This window comes from Syngnathus acus, chromosome 3 (assembly GCF_901709675.1).
Source record: "Syngnathus acus chromosome 3, fSynAcu1.2, whole genome shotgun sequence".
Lineage (NCBI taxonomy): Eukaryota > Metazoa > Chordata > Actinopteri > Syngnathiformes > Syngnathidae > Syngnathus > Syngnathus acus.
In genome coordinates this window covers 11,201,182-11,223,683 of record NC_051089.1, presented here as the reverse complement: position 1 = coordinate 11,223,683, position 22,502 = coordinate 11,201,182, and the positions used below count along the sequence as shown (strand labels likewise).

General features: G+C 40.3%; 1 protein-coding gene and 1 long non-coding RNA gene across 2 annotated transcripts in view; one reads left to right on the top strand and one right to left on the bottom strand.

The window, feature by feature from the left end:
- The window catches only part of pde3b (phosphodiesterase 3B), a 34,769-nt gene that overhangs the window by 5,643 nt on the left and 6,624 nt on the right, over positions 1–22,502 (bottom strand). The window contains exons 2-12 of the mRNA XM_037247651.1: positions 7,335–7,385; positions 6,603–6,851; positions 5,781–5,926; positions 5,021–5,121; positions 3,569–3,800; positions 3,399–3,490; positions 2,505–2,653; positions 2,299–2,433; positions 1,925–2,036; positions 1,559–1,672; positions 838–1,037 (exon numbers count right to left, since the gene is read on the bottom strand). Of these exons, the coding sequence (XP_037103546.1) occupies positions 838–1,037; positions 1,559–1,672; positions 1,925–2,036; positions 2,299–2,433; positions 2,505–2,653; positions 3,399–3,490; positions 3,569–3,800; positions 5,021–5,121; positions 5,781–5,926; positions 6,603–6,851; positions 7,335–7,385 (1,581 nt within the window). The remainder of the gene's footprint in view (positions 1–837; positions 1,038–1,558; positions 1,673–1,924; positions 2,037–2,298; positions 2,434–2,504; positions 2,654–3,398; positions 3,491–3,568; positions 3,801–5,020; positions 5,122–5,780; positions 5,927–6,602; positions 6,852–7,334; positions 7,386–22,502) is intronic.
- On the top strand, positions 17,451–18,878 carry LOC119120614. The gene is made up of 2 exons (XR_005097549.1): positions 17,451–17,810; positions 17,887–18,878. It is a non-coding gene; the product is annotated as an uncharacterized LOC119120614 (long non-coding RNA).

Here is a 22,502-nt window from a genome sequence, read left to right as displayed (position 1 = left end):
ACACTGAACATGTGGACTCTATCTCATAACAATGGAGTGTCCTTTGAGTAACACATTTCACAATTAAAGGGACACCTCTTTTTATTCGGTTAATCAGCACTGGGTGCTTCTTTAACCCACGTTCCACTCTTCCATAGCAATTTCAATATTTTTTACATGTGGTTTTCTGTGTGATCTTCCTGACAGTAGATGGTAGACTTAGTGTCAAGTTGTTTGAGGAGCAAGGAGAGATTAACAGCATCTTTACGACAACACAAAACAGCTTGACTTTGAGTCAGAGGCGCGTAAAGAAAAGCCATGTCAGGTTAATAACGACTATATAGTTAAACCGTAAACGTGAGCATCGCTGTGAGGTTTCTTTAGGACGCCAAATGCCTGACGAGAGAAACAGTGTAGTTACAGTGTATAATTACATTGATTCAAAACAGGAGAGGCAGATTATGTAACCAGTCAATGCCGTGTGGTGTAAGGTGCAATGCGCGAGTTGGCTCAAGGTTTTTTTTTTTTTTTGGTAGGGGGTTGCATCAGTGGGGAATAAAATGTTACTCTGCAGAGTATTTTTTGATATGATTTTGATCTTCAGTAATCAGAAATGACACCACCAAAATGATTTTTTGATACGATTTTGATCTTCAGCAATCAGAAATGACACCACCACCAAAACGATTCCAAGAGGACCCCCTCCAGTCGTTACTTATTCAGGTTCCCTATTTATATTTGGCTGTACAGGATTATGGGAGTATGAATTGAACAATAAAACCAACACAAACAAAATGTATGTGTGTAACCTTAACTTTTCTGAAGACATGTAAACTTGAACCAGCCCAATCGGTTTACCTGAGGAGCATTAGTGGCAACTAAAAAGGCGTTAGTGCGACCAGGATGATCATAGTCGTGCATTGCAGCTGCTACATATAGGGCCATGAGCTCCAGAGCTGGGATGTTCCAAGCCAGGCAGCCGTAGCTGTCATCTGATATGGTCGAGGACTTAGACGAGGCGTAGGATATCCTGCCAGGAGAGATCCCACTGTCTGAGTCTGGAACACAGTGTTTATAGATTTATTAAAGCCGTAATATTTATTAGAAATGTTTAAGACACGACCAAATACACATTTTTCATTTTATAATGCATTAATTCAGCTGTATTCTCCATTGATTTAGGAAATTAAATAGTCCTTTCTATTTATAACATATGATCAAAATCAAGTTTACCACTAAATATACCTAATTATAATTAGATTTGTCAAATACAACCAAAAAAAAAACAATGACAATAATGTATTCCTATTCTACATAGACATTTTCAACTTTTTTTTTATACACTTACAAATAATCTGCTCACTGAAAAAAATCAAATGTGGCCCTTGATCACAAAAAAAGTTCTGCAAAATAATTTAAAACATTGTAAAATATTAAAAGGTTATTTCCAATAAAAAAAAAAAAAAAAGTAATTCTAAATGCAGACAATGCAGAGGTCGGCCATATCGTGCATGTCAGATTACTCGAGGCTTTTTTCATAGTACCGGTATTTGCTACGGGGAATTCAGTTTAAGTTCACCTGTGTCACTTCCGGTCACATGCTCACTATGGATCTGCTGGAACCCGGGGATTGGTCGAGTGGTCAGGTACCAGACAGCGTGGAGCACATCAGTAGCATGGACTCGGTTATGATCTGCGGGCATTTAATCCAATGCTGTAAATTGACGGCATTTGGCTACGCGTGCAACTTTGCAACACAATGGGCTACTGAGCTCATACAGCAAGACATGAGCACATTCTGATGACACAAGAACAAACAGTTAACATGAATCTTGAAATTTTCTGGAGGCCTAGCGCAGTGTGAGCACATTCTGATGACATGAGAACAAACAGTTGAAATGAATCTTGAAATTTTCTGGAGGCCTAGCGCAGTGTGAACACTCACAGGGAATGTCCCTGTAGCCATTTTCCAGGGCAAAGAAGTATGTCATGAACTCTCTCACAGGGATCTTGAATATTTCAAACAGACACGTATCCTGGAAAAGGGTGTAAGTCACCTGGGGAAATACAGACGAGCTTTACTGAAACAAACATCAACGCCACCATCCGTCAATCGCTTGCACATGCAATGCATAAACATTCAAATCTGCTTTGTTTGTCAATGTGTTGGTTTCAGCTACAAATCAGCCAAGCATTAACAAATGACTTAACAGATGTGCTGATGGAAACAAACAGTATCAATATATTTATCAGGAAGGGGGACCACCACAGGGTACAACAAAAACACACAAGAGAAAATGTTTGTATCAGAGTACTAACATAGCTGAGTATTCTTCCTGTCTTTCCTCCCGTTTTGTCCACCAGGTCAAAAATCTGGAAATTCCATGTATTCATCTTCTCCATGAGGGCCTCGTGGTCTTCCAGCATCGGGTCTAGTCGAAACTCCTGATCACGCTGGAGTGGACCAATAAACCATTATTGTATTTCATTGCAGGGATTGTTATGCTTGCTGTCATTTTACTGACCCCCAATTCCTGAGTCTGCTTCTCTGTGCTGGGGCTATGTTCCTCCTCAGCTTCCCGTTGCTTCACTGTGCTCTCAGTTTCTCCAGGTAGGTCTGCTTCCATGCTCTCCTCCCTGATTAAAGGCCCCCCTAGGAACTCTGGCCCTTCGCCTGCAAGGTCCCACAAAAAGAAAAAGAAAATCTGCAATTCATTCTTCAATCGCTTTTTGATACAAAGTTTTGACAGACACAAACACGTGAACACACACTCGGGAATTCATAGAATTGCAGTTTTTTTTCAATATTCCTATATCCCTTGAGGAGCAAGGGTCCACTGCGTAGTTTTAAGTTGTAATATCACTATTCACCACCAGCAGGCAGAAATTGATTCGTTGTGCTTACACAGAATCTTATATTGTTCAAGGCTACAAGAGAAGGCCTAATTAAAAATAAAAAGGCCAGTTTTGGAATTACATGCAGGACAAACATAATATTAATATTGGGAATGAGCTGATTTTCATGAAAAGAAAAACGCAGAAAATGTCTTGCACTTAATTTTGGATTGCTCTTCAGCAGATTTTTTACGCCATCCTCAAATGGTGTAACTCTAATCCACAGCAGCCCTTTGCACTGGATTAAAAAGACCATCAAAGTGTGTAATTCTTTTGAGAGTTCAAACACTTAGTTGAAAGCAGAAGCTTTTATATATGAATTGAGAAATGTGTTACCATAAATAAAATATAATAAACTGGTTATATAGTACGTTGGTTCAAAGAAAAAATACATTCGAAACTGCATGGTTCTTGAGGCTCCTCTCGTCGCGCTGATGATCATCATCATTTAAGTTGCCCATTCCTGAGATATATACACATACACATATAGACATTAGTCTATTATCAGATGTAATTTTATATACCTGAGCGCCTGTGTTGGGCCTCGCTGAGAAGGGGCTGATGAAGATCCCCTGAATCGCTACTGGAAACTCCCTTTGACATCTGACGCCCGCAGCTGGTGTGGACAAATCAAGCCTCATGCATGACTATAATTAAACAATTATGAGCAGGAAGTTCCTAGTATTTTTTTTACCTGTTGCAAAGAGGTAAAGTGGAGCTGCGGAATGCCTGCTGGAAGTCACATGGACTGAGCGAATAGCCCAAAGGCTTGTGCAGGTTCAGGTTGACACTTGGCTTTGTCAGGAAGTCCGCTGTGTCTGGGAACTCCACAGGCGACCGTGTGACCAGGGAGGATGTTGAACCTGTGTTTACAAACGAAGGACTGTGGCTGGGAGAAGTGACGGGACTCAGACTAGGAGAGGTCCCTGATGAGGGCAAGACAAAAGGTTTCATTAGTCAAAACAAGTTGAGTGTATTTGTCAGGGACTGCATACAGGAAATATTCGATTGGAGAGTAAAGATGCTCTGCACTAGAGTATGTCATAAATGCTACCGCATTTTCCGCACTATAAGGCCCATTTAAAAACTTGAAATTTACTCAAAAAACCACAGTGTGCCTTAGAATGCAGAGCGCCTTATATATGGATCAATTGATGAATTTGTTGATCCATACTGGTTGTATACAGTGCTCTGCCAAAATGTTTCAGTACGTTTTAGTACGACTAGTAAATTACAAGGTCGCATCGCTTTCAGCATTACGGCAACCGTGGTCAGGGGCGTCACTGAAGTAAGCAACTACTGGTCGATAGCATGATATTTAAAAAAAAAAAAACATTTTCTATAGGCTAGAATCGCTTGATTGACATACATGTAAGCCTAGTGGGAGGCAGTCACAGAGAACCGCCCCCCCCCCCCCCCCCCACGCCCCTCTCACCGCAGCAAGCCCGGCATCAAAGCCAAGAAGCTAATCAACGCATTAAGCATCAACGCACGCACTCGCTTTTTTCTTTTAAACTAAAGAAAGTTTATGACCAGCAAAAATGAGTGGGATTACTGGACCAAGTAAGAAACCAAACCGTATCACTTTCATAGGAAAGGGAGCTGGACTTTACCTCATTGACTGGGTTGACATTCCCTTTAGCACAGCACCATCTAGTGGATGCATACAGCAACCCTAGTCAACCCCAGTTTGATGCAGTCGGTTCTATTCTATGCGCCTTTTAATCTGGTGCGCCCTATATATGAAATAATTTCTAAAATAAAAAATTCAATGGAGGTGCGCCTTATAATCCAGTGCGCCTTATAGTGCAGAAAATATGGCAAGTCCCTGTGGCAAGTAAGGAACTAAATGAAGAAATTAGAATATAAATTGAGTTAAAAGAGAACAAAATTATACTTGGAAACCTAGTGCCATTAATAGCTCAAAGTCTTTGCTATGAGATGTCTTTGAGCTCAGGCAAAAACAATTAACGTATTACTTTGGCGCCATCAGGTGTGACATTGGTGTCTGTTTATTTTAGTGATGGTGGCTGCTTCGTCTGCATGGGAGTTGTCGACGCTTTGTGTAGGCAGTCCTTGAATGCACCTGGTGCACAGTCTAACCTATAACTGGAAGTATGTTTCATTTTGGGCAACTGCATCCCACCTGCTCTCCTGGACCCTGCGTGGTAGGTAAGGGTGACAGAAGAAGACCTCTGCTTGGGAATGGTGAGCAGGTTTGCATTTGGCCCATTTGACAGTCCTGAGCTGGACACAACAAAATAAACACATATTGTGAACTGTCATTCTTGCACTTGAGCACAATTGCGGTATAGCTATTAAGATGGAGAAGTGCAATACTGGCATCTTGTGGAGGAAGATAGTTACTACAGTTGTATGATTTCATGTTATTTTCACTTACCTTACCTTAGGTCTCCACAGAAAACTTAAAGCCACAACTAAATCCACTGTGAAGAATGTTTAAGCACTTCCCTGCTGAGGGATGTCTTGTCAGACAGTTTCCAAATAATTAAAAAATATACCTTTATGGTGTGTTTACACTGGTATACACCAGTACTGATAAAGTTTGTGATAGCTTATGTTTGGCAAGACATACATTTAATATTCATAGAACAATATAAGAATCTCAAGAATAGAGCCGTTTGTTTTACAACATACCTGTAGACATGTTTAGTAGTGTTGTCATGTATGCTATAAGTTAACAGAATATTTGCAATGTAATTAATTAACATCAGTTTCACCCAGCGAGCAAACCAGTGACACCACAAAAGATTCAATACAAATTTACATCCCATATTTGTTCAATTGTACGGAATTTAGAGAAAGTGAAGGGAGCTGCAAAAGAGTGTTTTGTTTGGGTGTGCAGAAATATGGCTGGCAGTGTGACAAGAGAAAAGTGTTGATACCTAATCAAATTAAAGTCAGGGTGGGATCTCTTGCCGGTGTTACGTTCCCACCGTGACAAATGTGTGTCGAGAGGAGGCTGCACTGAAGAGGAGGTAGAACTCCGCCTGGGCTGAGGAGTAGGGAGGCTGTTTCTGCTGTTCAAACCCTGTAAGAGTAAATCATGTTTAGTATATATACAAATTATATTAATGCACCTATAAAACTTTCTCATGTTTAGGAGCAGTGCTTAAGTTCAAACTGCGTACCGTGACAGAAGCTCACAATAATATTGATCAGAATCTTGATCAGAACTTTTATTTGCCAAATGCATCAAGAGGAATGTGACTTGGCAAACAGCGCTTACAATGAAATATATTTAAATATACTTTTAAGGATAAAAACCCTCTATCTTATTTTTGAAGAACATTTAGATCTACTGAGCTTCTGTATTCTAATGTTGGTCATGATGGCGCTACTTGCTAAGTCTTATTTTCAGGTGGCACTTGGTAGAAAATGTTTGCAAACCACTGGGTTAGGTTATACTGTATTATATATTTACCTGCAGGAGGACTATGCAAAAAATAAATTTTGAAAAAAAACCTAAAAATTGGCAGTTTCTACAAAACTTTAGAGTGAGGCGGTGCATTAGCAAGATCGGATAAATATATTTTGAGGGATTTTTTTTGTTTAACAGTTCACCTGAACTGAGGCCAAGGGGGAAAATCCAGGAAATGATTTTGTCAAAATAAAGTATTTAGAATTGTTCTGCCACGGCTTAGATGTGCGCTCAACTGAAAGCCATTCGACTTTTGCGAATTAATTTTTCTAATGCGTATACCCACCTTAATGGTTTTGCGTTCACTCCTCTCTACTGAGTCATCCACCTCGTCACAGGGGTAAAAGCCAGGGAAAGGGGTGAAAGGGTTGACCCGGGGGCGACACGACCCTGAGAAGGTCCCCATGAGGCTGGAGACACTATGCAGGGTTGAGACAGCGTGGGGCGACAAGGACGAATCCATCAACAGTTCTGACACCAGGTTCCTGGCCTCGTTGATGACTGACAGGTCAACGCCATTGCCGCTCACCGCACCCTGACATGCATTAAGGGGGAAGAGAGTCAAGGCATCGCCAGAGATTTATGACAACGCATACGTGTTTGGAAGAAAAGCTAACACAGTTCAAGTCCCATAGTGCAATATGCATGTGACCATCACTACACTTTAATTGATCATTGTACACAAATGCCACATTTGAAAACAATGTACCGTAATTTTCGGACTATAAGTCGCACCGGAGTATAAGTCGCACCAGCCATAAAATGCCCAAAAAAGTGAAAAAAACCCATATATATGTATATAAGTCGCTCCTGAGTATAAGTCGCCCCCCCACCCAAACTATGAAAAAAAAACGCGACTTATAGTCCGAAAATGACGGTACTCTCATGGGAATCATTTAGAAAGTAAAGTCTTAACATTACAACAAAAATCCCAAGGAATATGACTTGAGCAAGGCTATAGGGGTCAATTAGCATGTTTGATACTGTATCTGCATATGCAAAGAAAGACGACACTGACCTGATACTGTGGTTTGTACCAGTGTTTTAGATCCCAGTCCCAAAGGATCATCTGAAAAGGAGAGTCACAAACATTCTTAGAAATATGTTCACAGCAGGCAGCGTAAACCTTGCAAGCTAAAATAAAGACTACATTGGAGATTTTCACAGGGAGGCCCTGCAAGGTCACTTCTGTTAGTCTATTCGCCGTGTTATCTCAATACACTGTGTAGTATGAGTTTACATGGTGGATTTGATGCACAGCATGATTCACTTCCCACAGCAGGTATGCTAATGCTTGCTGCCTTACTGAAAGCAGACTGGGGAAGAAAAGTAAACCACTGAAACCACAGCGCCACATCTACAATGAAGCAAAGAGATCTTATCTGACGGCAACTACGTCAGTCGGCCGTATTTCCATGCTATCTGCTGGTAACCAAACAGCGCTTGCGCTCCAGAACAAAATACAGTCAGAATTGCGTAACATAACACCGCAGGGCCTCAAATGACCCAATCTGCTCTGCCTCGATTATGACTTAAGACATAGAAATTTTCATGGAATGTAACACTCAAACATTGTCGTCAAAATATATGATCTTATCAGGTTTTTCTTTCTTTGAAATGCAAACTGAGGTTTCATGAGACTATGAGAAAAATATGTGGGTCATTCTAGAATTAGAGGTCATTTTATGTCCTCCACCATGGAATTTCAAATACGTAGTTAGTTGTGTAAGTGTACTAAAAGTGATTCTGGGATATTATATCAATAACCAAATAACTTTTTAACACCCCCTGAAATTCCATGTGTACCAATGCAAAATTTGGATTATCTTTTTTAATCAGATCGCCAAGTTTGTTCTTGACAAGTTAGCATAGCAGCTAAAACAGCTGGCATGTACAGTTGGATTGGACAAAAACTCTCCCATTAGCATTGATTTGTGAATTGTAACCCTGTTAATTTAATTTGAGTAACACTCAAACCAAATTTGTTTTCAATCAAATTAGACTTTAACTGCAAGGGATTTATTCAGTAAAACCTTTGAAATATGTTTCTCAGGTGCCTCACTGTCTGTAGTAGGGTTTCAACGAGCAACAGCAAAATAAGATATATGACAAATAAAATATCTGATTTAAAGTGCAGATGTGCCGGACTAATTAAATTCGATGCTGATCCATCTCCAGTTTTTCTAGAAAACGTAACAATTTATAACATCACTTTTTCAAAAACGTTGGTGCCGAATTGTCTGAAATTCCAGCAATGTTTCGCTGTCTTAACTGCAGGCCTGTATGTACGTAGTTTCAAAGTGCTCAAAACACCAGATGAAATCCAGCTTCCCTCTCCCAGCCACAAGAGGGCAAGGCACACACGTTTGCTTATCCGTTTAGTGCAGTGTTTTTTTTCCCATTCTTTATTGACATATTTTATCTGAGAATAATCTCGCAGCACCTCTCAAAACAGAAATCTCACTAAAGTATATACATAGTACTGAAATATTTATGATCTTGACCTTAATGATGAGTATTTGTTGAATGCAATGCTATTATTCTGTTGTATAAACATCCATCCATCTTGTTAACACGTAAATTCATTGGATCTCAAGCCATGGACAGCTAGTGCGTCTAAATTGCTCTGCCTGTCACTAAGAAGCTGAGATAGAGCAGCAACAAAAAATAAATAATTTTTTGTAAATAAATGTGTATTTTCAGACAAATACAACTTCTCAGGCACGGCATACTAATGTGTCAGTGTCATAGTGGTTGGGAATCACTGCCTTAATGAGATCGAACGAAATTAATACGTGAAAATGTCACGATTTGGATTTTATTCGAATTGTAAGCTAGAGTGTAAAAAAGAAAATGGAGAGGGCTCTAACTAAAATAACTCGACACAAATGTGACAAAAATGAAAACAATTAAATTAACATACAAAATCCTTTTTTCTGCTGCATGTGACAAACACAAGACCAGATTGTTCCATAGAGTGGCACAATCCCATCTCCTCTAATCAGGCGCTGCTTCATTAATCAAAGTGGCATGTTGGGTGTTTTTCATCAGAATCTGGACATTGCTGCCAAACATTTAATATGGCAAATAAGCACTGCCATGGCAACCTGACAGAGGCCAGTTAAAGGGTGGGAGGGGAAAAAAAAAACCATGACAACAAGATGGCGAAAGATGGCCACTTGGCCAGAGGACCGAGGAGGGTTGTTGTTCGCGGAGCAACATGGTGGATCTGGAATGAGCCAGTAGATGAGAAGCCAAGGACATCAATAAGGGAAGGAGTACAGTTTGTGATGAAAACACAATTTCAGAGCGCACGTACAGAAAAAGATTATATCTTAAACTAGGGTTAGGGTTAGGGTTAGTGCCATGCCATCCATCTAGATTTAGACTTAAGCGTTTTGGGTAAACTGGAGCCCATCCCAGCTGACATTGGGCAAAAGGGCACCTTAGACTGATCATGCATGTTTTATTTTTATTTGTGTCAGAGGAGTCCCTCGTAGCGTAAATGAAGTAGCTACGTTGGTATCACAATATCAAAGTCGTGAGAAACAAGAGGACAAGAAACATTTTGTTTTCATTTTCAATGTGCAGAATGTAGACAAAAGTGAGAAAGTGCTTTTCATTGATGAGCGAAGGTGCTGTACTTTTTCTCCCATTGTGGACTCTGTGCATCAGTAAATAAAACAGTGCTCCATGGTGGAGACAGAGGGAATCAAAAATGTTACAAAACCATCGATACCAAGTCAGTATCAATATCAGATCGATAACGAGAGCAACAACTCAAGGACGGTACATCTTTCAGTGGAACGATTCACTTCCTAAAGACATGGGTTGCTGGAATGGACTGGCCGGTGCCACCATTGCCACCCAGGTCAAAACACACAGCTTAATGTATGTGCTACAAGAAAAAAATTCTAAAAAAACGGACAGGGTGGGTTGTCTCTCAATGAATAGAAGATATTTTCTTCAGTGATGTTATGACAACATGACATGATGGTATAGATGAGGTGACAGTCAACTAAGCTGTTGTCACATGCCAACATGCTTGCATAACAACAATACAATACTTCTCACACCAAACACATTTTGGTGTTCAAGGACATGCTTGCATTCCGAAGTCATAAGCAAACTTGTCAACGGCTCTAATTGATGTGCTTTCCTCTCACCACATACTAAGCCCATATGTGCATTCGAGCAACACAATCAAATGTGGAGCACGTTGACAGAAGCACCCAAAAAAAATTAACAAAAACATTCTGGCCTTCGAGCATAAAAGTAGGACATTGAAAAACGAAAGCACTCAACTTGAGAGAAGTCGTAAATATCTGTTAACAGGACTCAATAAATTTGAGCAAGCTATAAGAGGGCCGGCTAGTTGCACCTGTGTGTCATATTGGCGAGGCTGTAGCACTGTGGTGTGAGAGAATGGACCTTGCGCAAACTGATAAAAACATGCTAACTAGAGCGTGTGTGAGCAGGAGCCCCCAGAGAAAAGGTATCAATGGCAGGCAGGACATTTGTATGGAGGTACCCATGCTGACGTCAGCCTGTGGCGACCCGCGCTGATAATGAGGACTGAGCTCCGGCTGCCAAGACACGCACAGTCACAGGAAGGAAAAAAAAATATATGGAAGAGAACAAAGAAACTGACGAGAGCTCTGCGGTTTGTCTCTTTGTGTTTTCTTGTTCCACAAGTTCCACAAGACTAGAGAGGCAAAATGGCTAATCGGGCCTAATTTGGACAGTTTCACTTAAGAGTGCACTCACATTTGTTGCCTGCACTTTACAGAGTGTTGAGTTAATTTGGGGGAGACAGTAAATTGACACCGTTATACAACCTGCATACTGACTACTTTACATTTTAGTGTCATTTCTCTTGTGTTGTCCAATGGAAAGACACTATGAAATATTTACAAAAACATGAGCCATGTGCTCACTTATGTGAGATGCTGTAGCTTGAACTTGCCAGTGCGAGTCATGTCATAAAGCAAAGTGCTAAAGCACTGGCTTGCTGGCCAACGGTGTTATGAAAGAAGGAAGTATCATGCCTATGCACCACATTCTCAATAAATTTGTATTCACATTGCTTACGAGTTTTCTAACATTCGGAAAACAAATCTTTACAAATAATGTTCAATTCATTTCAATAAAATGAGACCCTAAGTTTGAAAACATGTTGTTCTGAGATTCTGATCAGGTTAAAAAATGTGCCAGTTAATACTCCTAAATTGGCAATCTAGGTGTCGTTTAGTATGCAGACAGGGAATGCTTGAACATTTTCAGCAGCAGTGCACATGCAGACTAAAGTTGCTAGGGCAGTCAGGGAAGGCACTGATTACAGTGACAATATATTTAGGTTGGCAACACGAAAGAAAAGTCTCTGTTCTTGTTGGCTTGCACTGCTGACACATGCAAAATCAAATCAAAAGAAAAGCATGGCATACTTGACTAGTATACCCAGATGTGCTGTTAATCTTTATATTTACCATCATTAAAAAAAAAAAAGGGACCACACCAAAATTTTTATGTGCACACCTGCACATAAGTGTACAAGTATTACATCAACACAAACGGAAAAAAATGCTTCGTTCTTTAATGACAAATGAGGAATGCGTCATAAAAGTTAAATTGTAGATGCGCAACACTTAACTCAGTTTGTTAATGTCAGGCAATTCAAGTTTACAGCCAACCAATGTAATAAATACTCTAGCCTCAATAAAACACTCCTTTGAATACAAGTAATGACAAGGATAACTTCAGGAGCACAAGTGACTTTAAAAAATTAAAGATAAGACCTCATAAAAAGCAAAGGTGTGTCTACGTCAAGATGTTCATACACGAAATTATGATAATAAATTGAAAAGGTGTGAATCACTTGCTGTGTTCAAGGGGAGGTTAAAAAAATACATACAGTGCTACAAAAATATATAAATTGGGTATAAATATGAATATACTATGTGCAAATAATTCATTGCTATATGTGATAGTTACACTACCGTTCAAAAGTTTGGGGTCACCTGGGCAATTTAGTGTTTTCCATGAAAAGTGGCCCCAGAATGTTTGAACATTTGTACACGAGTGCAGTTTATTGATGAGATTAGCACACCTATAAGGCTTTATGTTTGTTTCAGTACATATAGCATGTGAAAGTTGGCAACTCCGCTAGGAAATGTGCAAACTGAGATTTGAAACTAAATTCTAAAGTTTGGACAATGCAATATAGAAATATCCATAAAATGTGTGGCGGTGCAAAAATTAGATTGAGTTAAGTTATCGATTATGCAATTTTTCAAAAATGATCTTTGATAATCGATTATTTAGAGAACTTTTTGGGATTAACATTCCACCAAATCTTCATAATTTCAACAGTAAATAGTCACAAATTTTGGTTGCACTCTATGAAATTTTGTTGAATCAAAATTCATGCATTTTTCTTTCTCGTCTTTTCTGTTGTGGTGTGGCACAGCGACGGTCGTATCCCACAATAAAAAAATCCACTCAAGAAACAAGAGATGCTTTGTCTCTGTTTTGAACATAGCATAAACATATAGAATGACTTCTAAAGTGAATCTGCAAAAACACAAAAGTGGAAGTGCTTCTCGATTGGATCGGTGATTAGTTATCTTTTTATTTTTTTTATAACTCGCTGATCGTATAAGTAAGTGTTCAGAGCACTCTACAGGCAGTTGTCTGGAAAGTGTGACGCCAATGAATGTTCATTAGCCCCCAAACAGGAAACAAGAACAGGAAGTGTATTTTTTCTCCAGTCATAGAGGCCTGGAAATGAACCCTAGACTTCACCCTCCAAATGACAGCATATTATGATGACTGCCATGTTAATCTGCTGTTTTTTTTCTGCGCATAGGTAATTGTTTTTGTGTACCAACCTATTTCCTAGTCCGATGACTACATGTCATGTGAGGGAACAGATTAATATACCCACAAAATTGTCAGGAAGACACAGTCGTCCATTCTTCCATCTCTACACCTTCCCACTGAAATCGATATGTAATTAACATGATTGAAGGTTTGTATAAATAAGATGTTCAGAGGCCTCCAAGTGTCTGCAGGGTAACCTGGCAGGTCCGTGAAAAATCTTTGACAAGGGAAAATAAGTAAGCAAAATGTCACCCCCAGGTCAACTTTCAGAAGCCGTCCAAAACATTACTTTGGACATGCTATTTGTCCTAGTTGGAATGGCTCCAATGAGTTTAATATACACTGCTGCTGATAATATCGGCATCCAAAGAATTCTCGCTATCAAGTTTGCAGTTCCACATCTTTGCTGCCCTTGTTCTAAAATTCCAAGTCCATCCAAGTCGCGTAAGGCCATACCCAAAAGGAATGAAGATCGTCTTTTATACTTGTCACACATTATTATTATATGTTGACAGTTTCTGTCTTTAACAAGCTTTCCAACGATAACCTCATAAAATTTATAAACGTTTTGGGGCCACGTCCTGCAACTTTAAACCTCTCAAAAACATCCAGTTGGAGACTCTTTGCTGTACAGAGTAATTCAACACCACGTATCTAGCGGCGCGAGAAAAACTGCAACCCTGTATCAGGTTATGGAGTTCCACGTACTGCATTTCTGAACCACAAAAACATGGCAGTATTGTCAAATAAGTAATGGATTGCAACAAAGACAGGAAAAGGGTGACAATAAAAGACAGAGTGTTGATATTTATGAACTTTGCACGCTGTTAAGAGAATTTTAAAAAATGACTTGCGGTATTTTTCTTAAGTCTGTGCCACTACTGCCGTGGCATTTGTACAATATTCATACCCAGCTATCTTTCCTTGGCTGCTACTAACCATTAAAAGCATGTACTGTATTGAAATCAGACACCAGACATCCAAGAGGAAACCCCCACTCCCCTTACTTTTGGGCCTGGGTTTTATCACAATGTGCAACTTTCCTGCCTCTGCTATCGGTGTCTCGGCTGCTTTTAGTTGAGATTGTGTATTTTCAGCAACACTAAACTTAACATATTTCAATTAGTGGGTTTACTTTAATCTGTTATGGACATGTAAGCTACTTTAAATGAGTGTAGACCACCACCAGTACATGCTGTCTGGATACAAGTTTAAAAAACACATGCTTTTGGAATGTGCAGCTGACGTTGATAAACTATTAGAAGTTTTTAAATAATGATGACAAGGTTTCTTTTTTTTTTTTTTAATGAAACCACCCAAAATTAAATGCAAAAAAAATCACTAGTATATTTGTCATTGCACTCAAACTTCTTACCAAGTCTGGTGTGACCTGAACTTTCTTGCGACAGTTTTCAAACTTGAAATAGATATGGCCATCCAACGGGCAGCTCAGAGCCTTTGTGACCCTTTGGAACTCAATTTGAATATTATTCAATGCGCTTCTGTCTGACAGCTGCTGGAATAACAGATCTAATCGTCAAATTCTGCATACTGTGCAGAGTACTGTACACGTAGTCAAAATTCAGATTCAGAAATTTGCAGATATGCTCAGAATAAAAATGGTACCTAACTGGAAAACCTGTAGACTTTGACAAAACAGAAATGCAAAGACATGCATTCATCAGTGGGACAAAACCTTAGAGGCTAGTTGAAATCTTTTCCAATGCGAGAAAGCGATTCAACTTCATGTCTGTAGGTGGGTTTAAGAAGTGGTCCAGCAACGTTATGCCTTTTTCAATCAAATCGTGATTTGATAAGGATAACTGTGCAGCATTGCTAGAGGCCAAAAATTCAGTTCAGCATTGACTCACACTTACCAGACACAGCGGGGCTTACAAGAACAAGCACAACACAAAGGCCGACATAAATGCCACAATCTGACTAAGGTCGGCCCTTAGACGTCAGTGATGAACTTTTTACCACAATGGTATGTTTCATGTTCAAACCGCCCATAACTTTTTGCAGGCTGCATCAAAAGTCCGCAGGCAGCTCTCAGTGTTGCCAAAACAGGCATTGTAAGCTACTTGCAGGATTATGCCAAGCGTAAATACACCGCCACGATGCATTTGAGTGGGATACGAGCGTTCATCTTTGTGTCTGTTTCTCTTCTCTGCTAATTGAATTGCGAGCTGTCTAGAAAGCTACAAATTGAAGGGAAATGGAAGAATGTAACCGCACAAACAGCTCGAGGATAGCCGAGTTAGAGAGGATTTATTTAGACGAGCTGTTTGAGGCTGTGCCTATTAAATTTACAGTGGAAGCCACACATTCAAATGTAACTGTCAAATGAAAGGTACAGCGGTTGAGTAAACATTCTCTATTTTGTTGTGTTAACATGGAAAATCTCCTATAATTTTCTGTCCCTATATATAAGTGCTGACAGTTTTTTCTGAGCTTACACTTTCTGCCACACTGGACCACAGCGATTGGCCATCCAAACCCACGATGGGAACGCATGACGCATGTGCGAATGTGCAGAGCAGTTCCAATTGTTCTTCTAAGCAAAAATGTCATTTTTACATGGAATAAAAAGTGGTGCACAAAACACTTCAGAGTTTCAACTTTTGCAGTGCACCAAACAATACATATTCACAACTGCATTGGATGGCAAGCAGGTGGACAACAGATTAACTGAACTATTTCAATTGTTTTTACGGGCAATGTCAGAAATTTTGTGGCCACTTTGTGCTGGTCTGAACTCATGAGGGTTGATGGGAAAATAGCACATACTACCAGTAGAGCTGGTTGATAAAAACGAGATTGTAGTGAGATAAAAACGTCCAACGTAGGTTATAACCCTCTTCTTTTTTTTTTTGCGCCATTGAAAATTTTATATTTTCCTTATACTCGACACTCCAAATCAAATTTTGTTTTAACCTCCCAGCTCTACATGACTATCGCGTCTGCTTGAGTTTTTAGCTGGAGGATGCAAAGCCTCTGGAAAAGGCAGCAGACATATGGGTTAAAGAAAACTGCACTATCAAAGGAAAATGTTTATTCAAAAATAATTATTACAATATTGAAACAACAGGTATTAAATATATAACAACTCACAAGGGTTTAGCTCGGCAAGCAAATGATCAACAATTATATTTCTTTTGGCTTTACTAATGACACTCCAAAAGGCTTCAACCCTGCGTGTTAAGTGAAGACCGTAACTACCAAAGTTTTTGATCTCTTAATTTTTAACATTTTTAAACTCACAAGAACATTAAAATGTGAAATGCATGATGGTCATCCCCTCACCTTGGTCATTAGACAGAATTGCTATTTCCTAATGGAATCCTCCCTTTGCACTGGACCGGTTCTACCCTGAAACAGCCTGGTTCCGCCCTGTGGTCGCTTTTCACACTTTTTCAAGGCCGTGTGGTTACAATAGAACGATTCCTCAGAAGGTCTTCAGACTTGGTGCTAGAACTCAGGCCGAGGACGGTCATGATGACTGAGATCCGATTGGTTAAGAGAGGTCAATGTTTTTTTGGTTTTTTTTAGTGATGCGGCAAGTAACAGTACTGTACACCTGGTTTTAAGCGAGCAGAAAAGAGCCGCTGACCATCAAGTCATAAAAACACCGTGTACAATACACATGTATCGTATTTATCTCTACGTTTAGAATTAGCCAAATTCCACTAATGCTTTTAAATGTAGTGTTTATCAAAGACTCCATCCATGCCAGGGGACAAAGGTGATCTCACTGCAAATGTTTTCTATTGAAACAGTGCCCAGGCCGCCTCAGACCAGACAGATTTTCTGAATCGTGCAAGTAACCCTTTCTGTGCTTCATTCCATGATGAATTTGAGTGAAAAATGGGTATACACCAATTCTGTGATGTCCACTAGGGTTGGGGGAGGGGGATTCAAGTGTAAGTAAGAATATTATCACAAAAAAACAACACTGTCAAACCTCTGCACTGACAAAAGGAAAGGTTGTGCTTTTTACAAGGTTTCTTGTTCTACGTGAGGCACTTTGGATCTCTGCAGTGGGGGGGGGGGGGGGCATTAGAGCAACAGGAAGGTTATACCTGATATGGACATGAGCGCGAGATCAGGGACTCAAAGCCTTGTAAGGGAACATCTGGTTTTATCGTGGAATCAGTGCATGCTCCTCTCATAAACACAAGCCCTGAGCCCCGAAGCTCTGGCCAATAACAAGCATGCGAACACAAACGCCATCCATCAGGGGCGAGCCTTGAGAGGAGGAGTTAACAGGGAAGTGGAAGCGAGAGATAGCACGAAAGAGAGAGAGACTGCAACAGTAATTAAGTAAATCATTTACAAGCAAGTGAACGAAGAAGCTTTTGATTTCTCATGCATGCAATGCACTTAATTTCCAAACTGGCATACATTGAAATTTGTCACTTTGAAGGTAAAAATGAGTGCAGCAGCCCTGAGAGTCACGGTAGATTTCTGACAACAACTTTATGGCTGAAAGGAATGATTTCATCCCTGTGAATCTGGTAATGTACTCCGTAGCAACAAAGGCCATGTTTCAGGCAGTCCTGTCCTCCTCTCCCAATCACAGTGAGTGGGCCTGGGTTGGCTCGCAGAGGTAAAGGTCAGAATCGCTCCCGCTTCTTAACATGCCTCGAGCACAAGCCAGTGATTCGGACTGCTGTTTATGCATTGTACAGCCACAAGCTGGAAACACTGGAGTCGGTGATACTGGACAACCAGGTTTAGAGGATTTTTGGGTGAGGAAAATATAAGTTTGTGTTTAAGAAAAGATGGAGGAGACTCAAGTGGTGTTGTATAAAGTTACGCTCACCTGCAACAATAATAAATATATAGATAGGAGATAGGTTTACTGATCAGAGTCAAGAAGAGCAAAGGTACTTTGCATACCTTCTTTACTGCCAGTTGCTACTTTTGTCAATTAAATGCCCAATTTTCACCAACAGACCTGAATTGAAGTTGTGTGAGGTAGACTGTTGTCTTCTACAACAGTGGTTCCCAACCTTTTCTGCGCCACGGACCGGTTACATGTTAGACAATATTTTCACGGACCGGCCTTTATATAAATATATAAACAAATAATACATTTATAATAAAAAACGCATAAAAAAAAAAAACTCACCATTAAGTATCTGCTCCGTAGCTTTGCGGGCTGGACTGGGGAAACGTGATACGTGACCAGGACGAGCGTCTTGACCTGAATTAATTGATCGTTGATACTTTTTTTTTTTTTTTCTGTGTGGCCCGGTACTAAATGACCCACGGACCGGTACTGGCGCACGGCCCGGTGGTTGGGGACCTCTGTTCTACAACATATTGTCTGACTTCATGTACGGCTGCAATTATTGCTCTGAGGTTTTGTATGACGTAGCATCTTGTGCGTAAGTGACTCTAACATTAGACCCTCCATATGTCCACCCTGCAAGTAATGTAATGCATCCTTTGATTCATGTGTATGCCAGGCCAACTTTTGTGGTCAGTAGCCCAGCACCCTGTGCCAAATCCTCAGTATCTGTGAAGCTGTGTCATGCTGCCTGCTGCTCATATGTGATCTCGAGCCCATGATTTATCCACTTGATCCTTGCATACAGATTCAGTGCCGATATAGGCAAGCCAAGGTCACAAAAGAGCAGTGCACTGCAAACAAGATTGAAACATTCATAGGAGAAAGGCAAAATGTTTTTAAAAAGACTGGTGGCGCACTTTTGGCAGTGAGTAGTCATGCAGTGGTACTTGACTTACTACAATCGTTTAATACGTTCTGCGACAATCGGTCATCCTCATTGCTATACTAGAGTTAATGACCCCAAAATACTGGCCTTTAATTGGTCTATTGACCTGCATTCAAGTAGAGTAATAATCACAGATGACGCGCTGTAGCCACTTGGCTAACCACCTTGCCTATGTGGCAGCCATATTGGCGGCGGCAACTTTCCCATCAAAGGCAACGCAAATGTAATGGGTTCTTTGGGTTGCTTTGACGTCAGAATTATCACTTTTACATTATCAACCACAACACAATGTACCAGCATCCATGGTCTTTTTTTTTTTTTTTGCAATCCACACACATGGAATTTGCAGACAACGTTGACCTTCTTATTTTAGCGTAACAAATGTAACTAGCATAGCGCAGTTGTTGATTTGTTGATTGGATTATCAGTGGAAAGCTGATATAATTTTCTTTGATTATGCTAAAACTTAACTTCTAAAAGATGGGTCACTATTGACTCATTCTGCTATACCGGGTCACAATTGTTGCTACCGTTTGTGTTCAAATATAGTTGTTTAAAACTTTATGAGTTTTTTTTGTTTTTTTTTGCAAGTAGTGCCACAGTAGGCAACTTGTTACCACAGCTCCCTCATGCTCATACCTCCCCTCATATATGCATATTTTGTAAGCTGTATACAGAATTCTTATTATGGATATCTGTGATTTCTTTGATGGTGTATTCTTGTTGACTTATTCTATTACTGGTCTCCTATTTTTTTCTTTTTTCCAATGCTGGGCTGCTGAAACGAGCAAATTTGCCCATCGTGGGATCAATAAAGTTCTATCTTATAATTTCTGGAACATCAATGCTAGTTTTATTAGGTTGTCTATGGCGTCTTGCATTGTGCTTTAGCATAAAGCTGCTGCTTGTTGTGACGTTTGCTGCCAACATAGCTAGTGCTAGTAACTCACATTTTTTGCTCATGACTCGACAATAAGAAATCGTCTGAGCAATGGCGTTTCACTCGTCGATGAGAGGGGAGGTTATACTTGGTGGGGGTTGGCAAAGATACAGGTGAACAACGGCGGACAGCTGGAGAGTAAACTCAGCCGGATGGGGGAGATAACTTAGCTAAGTCTTCCTTCACCACACACAAATCCAATCAAAACATTATCTATCACATTAAGTGCAGAGGCAATGTGTGCATGTGTATGCGTAAGGGGGGGGGGGGGGGGGGGCATTTGAGGTTCTGTGTGTAGTTGTGCACAGGGGGGGCGAGTGGTGCCTGAGCTGCGACAGTGATAGACTAAATTAAATGTGAAAAAAAAGGGGTGGGGACAAGCATTTTTTTCATTATCCTTTTTAAACTTTAACATTCAACTTTATTTTTACACATTACTCAAGAGTTTGAAACATTGCAGTTATGGGATATGGCGATTCTGCCGGACGAAAGTTGGGGTTTTCATAGCACTGACTAATAGCGCTTCACAGTTTTTGCCCTTTTCAGAGGGATCTGCCCTCAGCTGCTAAACACACACAAGCCCTCCTCTGTAGCTGCGGCTGACGTCAACCGTCACTTAGCAACAGCCTTTTGGTGTAAAAGCTGCGGCGCTGACACCGTTTTCAAAAGAGGCACACAGAGGAAGACAGAAAAGAAAATGAGAACCAGAGCAGGGGGGTGAAAGAAAAGTCTGGGGGGTTGTTGGTGAAAATGTGCTTTGTAACGGTTAGAATGTAAGCCAAAGTGGCACGAGAGATGGTATAGAAAATTAAAATGACAATGATCTTTCTTGTCTCTTCCTTCAAATGATCAACAGAAACCCATGTCTTATATCAGTTAGGTCATCTGGAGACTATTAAGAGGCAGTAAATTGGGAAAAAAAACATTTACTACATTCTTCCATTCAAGCATGGACTCCCACTGTCACTTAAACATTCTCTTTCCTTTTTCCCTGTCACTGGATTGAGCAAACATTCAGCACATGCAAGGTTCAACGACCTCTAAAGCTGAGCCACCGGAACAGTTTCCTTTGTAGGGAACATATTTGTGCCTTTACAAGCTTTAAAACAAAAAAAAAAAAAGAGTCATTTAATGCCTGCTTGTACTGCTCTGGGAACACAACGTCTTCACTTATCTGTCATTTGATTTTAAAATAGTGGGAACAGGCTTTCAAGACAGGCAAAAAAAACTTGAATGTTGATAGTGCTGCATTCCTCTCGCCAAGCCAACAATTAGTGTCTCGACAAAGCACAAAGTAATGCAGGAATGAGCTTTTGACATCATTAAAAAAAGAAATCAAGCACGTACAGTAGATGAGGTCAAAGGTTTTACATGGAGGACACGCTGTTCTGCAGTACCTTGAAGCTAAAAGAGCTTGAAATTGAGAGCAATTTATGAGCGTGATTAACGAGTACAAGTACATAAATGAAGTAACAACATTAACGCCTCTATGAATATGCTGTGAAAGCTGTTCTGACAGCACCTCCTCAGACACCGGGGTCATTAGGGCCGGCCTCTGCTAGACCTATCGTGAAAACTAAAGAGCTGCAAGCTAATTGCTGGTGATCATGACGCAAACCGTTACCAGGGCAACGCGAGTTTTGGAGTACCCGCTCCAGCATTTCCTCATCTGTTTGCACTCACCCCGGCAAGCTGACAATGCAGTCATTGCATCCTGTTTCGCTCCAAACATGCCACCTCACGACACTTAACACTTTCAAATGGCAGCCTCGCGTTCTCATCAAAGCATGATCAAATTTTCTGCGTAAACTCTCCAGTCAGTGCAGATTATTTTAAAATACGCACACATACTCATTAAACAGAGGCATAAGTCACAAATGTTGATTCAGCTTCTGATGTCTTATACACAGAATGTTCTACTGTTTGCAACGGTACCTGGGTCAGTGTCCATTAAGGATTGTTTAGCAATGAATTAGAACATCTTGGTCTTCATAGTCCAAGTGTTACACAAGAGCCACAACACTGCAGCTCACATGGACTCATTCACTTGGAATGCAAACCAAAATATGACCCTACATATGCTAAGGACGCTTGGACCTTTGGTATTTAAATATATTCAGTGGAACTTGGTTATGATTCAACTGAAAAACAACAAAAAAAGGACACAATAGACATAAGCATTTGTATGAAAACTGGTCAAAATTTGGGAAAACAAAGAAAACAAAACCTTCAAAAACTAGGGCATACTAAAACCGGGGTTATTTTCTCTATGGAGTCTTGTAACAAACGTTGACGTCACCTGACAAACTCTATTAAAGTAGTACCGTATTTTCCGCACTATAAGGCGCACCGGATTATAAGGCGCACCTTCAATGAATGGCCCATTTTAAAACTTTGTCCATATATAAGGCGCACCGGATTATAAGGCGCACCTTCAATGAATGGCCCATTTTAAAACTTTGTCCATATATTTGGACACGCCTACCGTAGTGGCTCAATATTGGTCCATATATAAGGCGCACCGGATTATAAGGCGCACTGTCGGCTTTTGAGAAAATTGGAGGTTTTTAGGTGCGCCTTATAGTGCGGAAAATACGGTACTTTAAGACAAACGGGGTAAGCA